At 62.4% G+C, this 6247-nt stretch overlaps 1 protein-coding gene across 2 annotated transcripts; it reads right to left on the bottom strand.

Annotated features, from left to right (window-relative positions):
- Positions 1-244: 244 nt before the first annotated feature.
- On the bottom strand, positions 245-2421 carry SOX3 (SRY-box transcription factor 3). Of its 2 annotated transcripts, XM_053201960.1 has the most exons (3): positions 1982-2421; positions 1267-1915; positions 245-1179 (listed from the first exon to the last, which is right to left on the bottom strand). In XM_053201960.1, the coding sequence occupies exons 1-3, from the start codon at positions 2271-2273 to the stop codon at positions 936-938; spliced, it is 1185 nt and encodes a 394-aa protein (XP_053057935.1). In that variant the 5' UTR covers positions 2274-2421; the 3' UTR covers positions 245-935. The 2 variants fall into 2 exon arrangements, with proteins under 2 accessions (XP_053057935.1, XP_026910598.1); XM_027054797.2 differs by having other exon boundaries at positions 245-2421.
- Between the last annotated feature and the right edge of the window lie 3826 nt (positions 2422-6247).

The raw sequence follows: 6247 nt of genomic DNA on the forward strand, positions 1-6247 counted from the left end.
CCGAGTTTCCGTAGAACAGACTGGGAGCCGAGGTGTTTTGGCTGACCAGGAGTCGGAAAGCATTTCGGATCACGCTCGCCTCCCCCCGGGACGGGGCCAAGGTTCTAATACCAAGTGAAAGTCCCCTTCCCAACCCGCACGTAAAGTTTCAGGCCCGCAAAATTATCAGGACTCCATCACGTTGGTTATAAAATTTATTGATCTCTCATTTAGGAATTAAGAGTAAAACCTTGAAAAACCTGAAACAAAATACCCCCTTCCCCACCACCCAAACGAAATGTGAATACATTAGCGCGACGAAATATCAAACAGATCACGGCAGAAATCACCAACTCAACAGCCTAAATGCGGACTGGACAGAAGCTGTCCCGCGGCCAGGGGCGGCGAGGCGGGAGACACACGCACACCCGGCTATAAATTAACATCGGCCTCGGCTGCCGCGCCACTCCGCGCGGTCAGCGCCCCCCCGCCCGCAATAACCCACCAGGAAAACCGCTACAACGCGACAGGGGGAGGAGGCGTTGCAGTTCTCAGGCCAGCCTCACCCGAGAGTACGCTTCTCCTATTCACTCACTCCTCGGCTAACAGCAAACTAACGAGACAACATTTTCAAATGCAACAGAAAAACCCAGGAACCCGGGAGGAGGAGGAGGGGGGGGCTGCTTTTTCTCTGCAAACATCACAGCGATTCCCAGCCTACAAAAGGGGAGGGAGGGGCAGCGGCGAGGGGCAGGCGAGCTGTAGAAAGTCCCACTTCCGCTGCTCCGGACTTTTTGCTTTTGTACAAAACCCGACAGCTACGGCAAAACTTTCTGTCCTCCCCATCATCGGTACAAGGCAACGGTCCCAGGCAAGCAAAGCTAAACAACAAGGCGTCCCAACTCGGGGGTGCGGGGCGGGATGGGGGCGGAGGGGCGGCGCGCGCAGGCGGGCGCTCAGATGTGGGTCAGCGGCACCGTTCCGTTGACGGCAGTCCCAGCGCCCTGGTAGTGCTGGTGAACGCTGTGCAGGCGGCCGCCGGGCAGCGGCGAAGCGGCGTCAGCCGCGTCCCCGCCGGGCGGCAGGTACATGCTGATCATGTCGCGCAGGTCGCCGAGGCACGCACGCTGCGAGTGCGACGTGATGGCGGGCGGCGGCGAGCTGGGTTCGGTCTTCACCACCGTGCCCATGGGGCCCAGGCTCATGGCGGCCGCGGCGGCGGCCGCGGCGGCGGCGGTGGCGGGCTGCTGCCCGTAGGCGGCGGCCGCGGCGGCGGCGGCCGAGGGCGCCATGCCCCCGTAGCCCGAGGCGGCGGCGGCGGCGGCGGCGGCGTTCATGTAGCTCTGGGCGCCGGGCGGCATCATGGGGCTGTACTGCAGGCCGGCCATGTCGTAGCGGTGCATCTGCGGCAGCGCGGGCGGCGGCGGCGGGCTGCTCATGGTAGCGGGCTGCGCGTAGCCCAGCTGCTCCTGCACCAGCGAGTACGCGCCGTTGGCCCAGCCGTTCACGTGTGTGTACGTGTCCAGGCGCTGGCCCACGCCCACCGGGCTGCTGGCGGCGGCGGCGGCGGCGGCGGCGGCGGCCGCGGCGGCGGCGCCGGGGGGCAGCAGGCCTCCGGGCAGGGAGTACTTGTCCTTCTTGAGCAGCGTCTTGGTCTTGCGGCGCGGCCGGTACTTGTAGTCCGGGTACTCTTTCATGTGCACGGCGCGCAGTCGCTTGGCCTCGTCGATGAACGGCCGCTTCTCGGCGTCGGTCAGCAGTTTCCAGTCGGCGCCCAAGCGCTTGCTGATCTCGGAGTTGTGCATCTTGGGGTTCTCCAGGGCCATCTTGCGCCGCTGCCCACGGGACCACACCATGAAGGCGTTCATGGGCCGCTTCACGCGGTCCTGGTCGCTGCTCCCGCCCCCGCCACTCGAACCCCCGCCGTTGCCGCCGCCTGCGTTCGCTCCGCCGGCTGCGTTCGCGCCGCTCTTGCCTGCGCCGCCGGGGGCTGCGGGGCCGCCCGCGCCTGCCGCTGGGGTGGGTGGCCCCACGGGGTTCTTGAGCTCGGTCTCCAGCAAGCTGTACATGGCCGGGGCGGGAAGAAGGTGCGCCAGAGTGGCGGGAGGAGAAGGCGCTCCCGGGGCTGGAGCGGCCACGGTGAAAAGGCCTGGGGACTCCGTCGGAGGGGCGCTTGGGGGCCGGGGGGCCGGCGGGTCAGGCGGGAAGGGCAGGCTTGCCAAAGTGCTCCGCGCCAAGTCGGCAGGAACCCGCAGGCTAGTCGCACCTGATGCGTTGTCTCGAGCTGGCCGCATTCGCAGTCTGGCCAGGCGCTCGCCGGGTCCCTTATATACCTGCTCGGATCCCCCGGGGTTGGGACTCGGTCCGCCCCTCGCCACCGGGAGGCCCGGTGATTGACAGGTTCACAGTGATGCGCCCTGGCCAATCATCACGGAGTCCCCGTTCGGCCCCACTGGAAAAAAAAAGTTCGGGGAGCCCTTTCGTTCACCCCCGCGCCCCTCTGGGGCCCGGTGACGTGATGAGAGTTATTCAGGAGGCGGGAGTCCCGGAGAGCCGCTCAGAGACCACCAATTAGGGTCTCAAAAAGTTTGAAAGAACGAAACTCGAGGAGGTGACGGAGGGGGGAGGGGGCGCGTGAGCAGGATTGGGGGAAGGGGGCAGAGGGGCGCCCACGGGGTTCAGAAAACAACTTTGCAGCCCCGTCAGGGCCGAGCGGTGCCTGGTCTCGGGGCCACCCTGCAGAGCATCCCGCTGTCTGCGCGGAGGTCCTCCGACTGCTTCTGCTGCGGGCATCGCCAGTTACCCGGGCGATCTTGGGGACGCCGGGCGCAACAGAGGCGCCCCGGGTTGCGGCTCCGAGAAGCCCTCCCAGGAATCGGCCCCTGGCCCAGCAGGACCCTCTGCGGGGAAGCCGCGGGCCTGCGCGCCGAGGATGGAGCCGGGGTCAGGGACCGGGGCACGGGAGACAGGCTTCAGGACCGCGGAGCGCACAGGGGCTGTGAGGCTCTCCGCTGGCTTGAGTGAAGGCGAGCAGTCAGCCGCCTGCTGCCGGGGCCGGGCCGAGGCGCTCACAAGCGGTGGTGCGGAGAGTGTGTGTGGGGCGGAGGGGGTGAACCGGCCTCGGCTCTCTCGCTCCAGGCCCCCGCTTAGCGGCCCCTTTTTGTCTCTGCTCTCTGGCCATTTCGGTTTTTCCAGTCCGATGCCCCTGAGGGGGAGGGTCGGGCCCCTTGGAAAATCCGTTTTCATGGCAACACGGAGCCTCTCCAAGTGAAAGAAAAGTTTCTTGGAGGGGGGGACGGTGGCCGGAGAGGAGCCGAGGCCGTCCTCGGGGCGGACCGCCGGGCCCCCTCCACTGGCCGCGCACCTGCCAGGACCACTGAGCGCTGCTCTCGCTGCGCAGCCGCGCCGCCTCCCCGGGGAGCAGTCTCTGCTAACGGATTGCGTCCTTCTTTTTTGTTTTACAGCCGCCGTCCTGGCCAGAGCCTCGAGACTCGGAGCGGGACACTCACCCGCATGTCATGCTGTCTGCCAAAGACTAACGTCTCGGGAACCCGGGCTGCAGGGAGAGGGAACCCGGACAATCGCCTTCGCCAGCCCAAGCGAGTGGCACAGCGTTTGAAACTCCCTGAGCCGCCCGAGGCGGCGGGTGGGAAGGAGTAGCCGGCCAGGCAGAAGTGGCAGAGACTGAAATAAGGTGTCCGCGCAGTGTGGTCCCCCACCCCCAGCCTCGTGGAAAGATGGGGAACCGAAAGAAAAGCGTAAATCCTAAATGTGACCAAAAAAATACAAAAACCCAGGTTTTTAGCTCCTTAGTGCTAATGCAAGACCAGGAGACCCTGGGACACCTGCACGCTGGGAACTCTCCCCTTTCCTGCACGAATTTAAAAGTATACCGTTGTGACTTGGGGGGGGGGGTGTGGGTGGCGTAGAGCAGGCCAGCCCCCTCTGGGGTGGGCAGACCAGTGGCGCTAGAATCCTGGCTCTCAGCAGGCATCATCCCCTCGAACTTTGGAGTCCCTAAACCAGCCCCTTAAGTTTGGATTCCACCTGGTCTACGTTCTCTTGCTTTTCTGGATGGAAGGAAGCAAATGTCCACGGTCAAGGGCTGCTGTCATTTGAATGGGTGTACGGCTTATGGTTTTAAAGTAAACTATCTGGAATGGTTCTGTGTATGAGTCGTGTGTGTGTGTGTGTGTGTGTGCGCGCGCGCACGCGCACGGGTGTGCACACTTAAGCTGACACACTGGAAAACGTGTCTCAGAAAACGGAATGATTTGGCAATCTCCACCTGCACATGCTTTTTTTTTTTTTTTTTTTTTTTTTTTTTTCAAACTAGCTCACAAAGTCAAATTTTCCTAGGCAAACCCACCTTCTCCCAAAGAAGTCAACGTGCGGTAACTCTGCCCCTTGCCGCCTTCTCCAGAACGCCTTTCCTGCTCTCTGGGCCTCCGAGGCTGTTGCTAAGTGAAGCGCGTTTTAGGAAACTACCCAACCGATGCGGGGCCTGGCGTCCAGTAGCCTGACAGATGTCAGGATTCTTTCCAAGTTTTAGGACCCAAGTAAGCCGTTGTGGTGACAGCGCCTGGGCTGCATATTTCCCAAGCCGAGGGGTGCGGTGCTGGGTCTGTTCTCCTCCCCGCAGCAGATTATCTGGGGACTAGTCACTGCTCCCCAGCTGTTTGTCATTTGATCACAACTAGCCCGCGGCTTAGGTGAGTTCACGTTCCCATTACATCCTTCCGCCAGTATCCAGCCGGGACAGACATCTCCCACACCCCAGGCTTCCCTCGGAGGCCGCGATTGAACCGGTCTCTGTGCCTGGTGGCTCTGGGGTGGTCTGCACAGCCCCATGTAGGAGTCACGCCGAATTTCCTTCAAAACATTCCCGAGGAAGCGTCCTCAACCCAAACTACCATCTCAAGAGTCGAGCGAGGTTACCATGACAGGCGTGGGGAGGTGGGGGGAAGTCTGGAAGTCTGGGCGCTACCTTAGCTGGGCGGGAGAAGTGGTGCGGCAGGTGCTAAGGCCCGAGGGGCCTAGATGCAGGCGGGGGATGCGGGGAGGCAAGACCGCCAGCGGCGCCAGAATCTGTGTCTTCGACACGAACTCTGCACCGAGTGAAGAAAGCAGAGGGACACAGCGGGATCCAGGACCAGTCCTTTCGAACCTCTTCCCGAGAGGAGAGCGCGTCCGGCAGCTCTCTCGCCCTTTAGGGCCTCCAGGAACCCGTGGCGGCACACAGAGCCCCGGATGGCGGGCTGGGAATCCGGCCAAGCACCCCCTCCCTATTCCCCCGGCCCTCCCATGAGAGCTCGGGCTCCCTCCGACTGGGGCTGGGGCTGGGGCTGGGACTCCCAAGACCCAGGGCGTGGCAACAGCGCCGTTTGTTGGCTTCGGCTGGAAACTTCACCTAGAGGCGCCCCTTCCCGCCCTCCGGGGCTTCGAGGTCGCCCCAACCCTTCAAGGAGAGGCAGCCGGTTTCGCCGCAGGGCAGAAGTGGTGCTTATCTTTAGAGGGCTGGTTATCACAAAAGGCTGTAGCGCGTTGGCCAGGCAGGCTCGGGGTGCATAGTGCGCTCGCACTCTCCCGTCCTCCGGTTTTGAGCCTTGGCAGAAATCGGGTGTCCCGGGGGCCTCATACCTGCAAAGCACACTTTGAGCAGTTGTGCCTTAGAGCTACTGGTAGAGAGAGCAGAGTAGGCGAGGGGCTGTCCCATCACTCGCGGGGCCTGGGGTAGGGCGTTGATTCCTTCTCAGCTCATGGGGGATCCTTTTCAGGGTCTTTGGCTCCATTAGGACCCAACTCTTGGAAGAGATGTCCTTTGCGTCCATCTAGGGAAGGGGCGGCTGTGTGTGGGTACCTGCTCTGGGGACTGAGGCCTGACCATAGGATCGAACAGTCAGTAGCCCTTTTCAAGGGGAGCAGAACCCAGAAAGCGGTCTGGTTTTGAGTGTGCGTTAAAACTTATCCTGGTGACCCTCAGAAACGCTTTGATTTCCAGCTTGGGGGGGGGGGCGGGAAAAGTTTGCTTATCCTCTTTCTTCCGAACATCCCTTGACTATTTACTCTGGCTGCTAGCCAAGATTGTGTATTTAGGCCAGATGGAGGGCCTTGATCAAGAAATCGGAGGCTGGGGTCTGTTGTAGAACCATCTCTTATTAAAGGTTGGAAAGGTCACCAGCACTCCAAGGAGATGCAAGGCACAGGACCTTCTAGCTCCCCTATCGTTCAGTTGGTTCCTCCTCCCCCAACCGCAGGAACCCCCTCC

The sequence above is a fragment of the Acinonyx jubatus genome, chromosome X (genome assembly GCF_027475565.1).
Source record: "Acinonyx jubatus isolate Ajub_Pintada_27869175 chromosome X, VMU_Ajub_asm_v1.0, whole genome shotgun sequence".
NCBI lineage: Eukaryota > Metazoa > Chordata > Mammalia > Carnivora > Felidae > Acinonyx > Acinonyx jubatus.

What these genes read in the sequence shown, in the direction of transcription:
- SOX3 (XM_027054797.2), bottom strand. Translation starts at nt 2,273, where the DNA reads ATGCGGCCAGCTCGAGACAACGCATCAGGTGCGACTAGCCTGCGGGTT.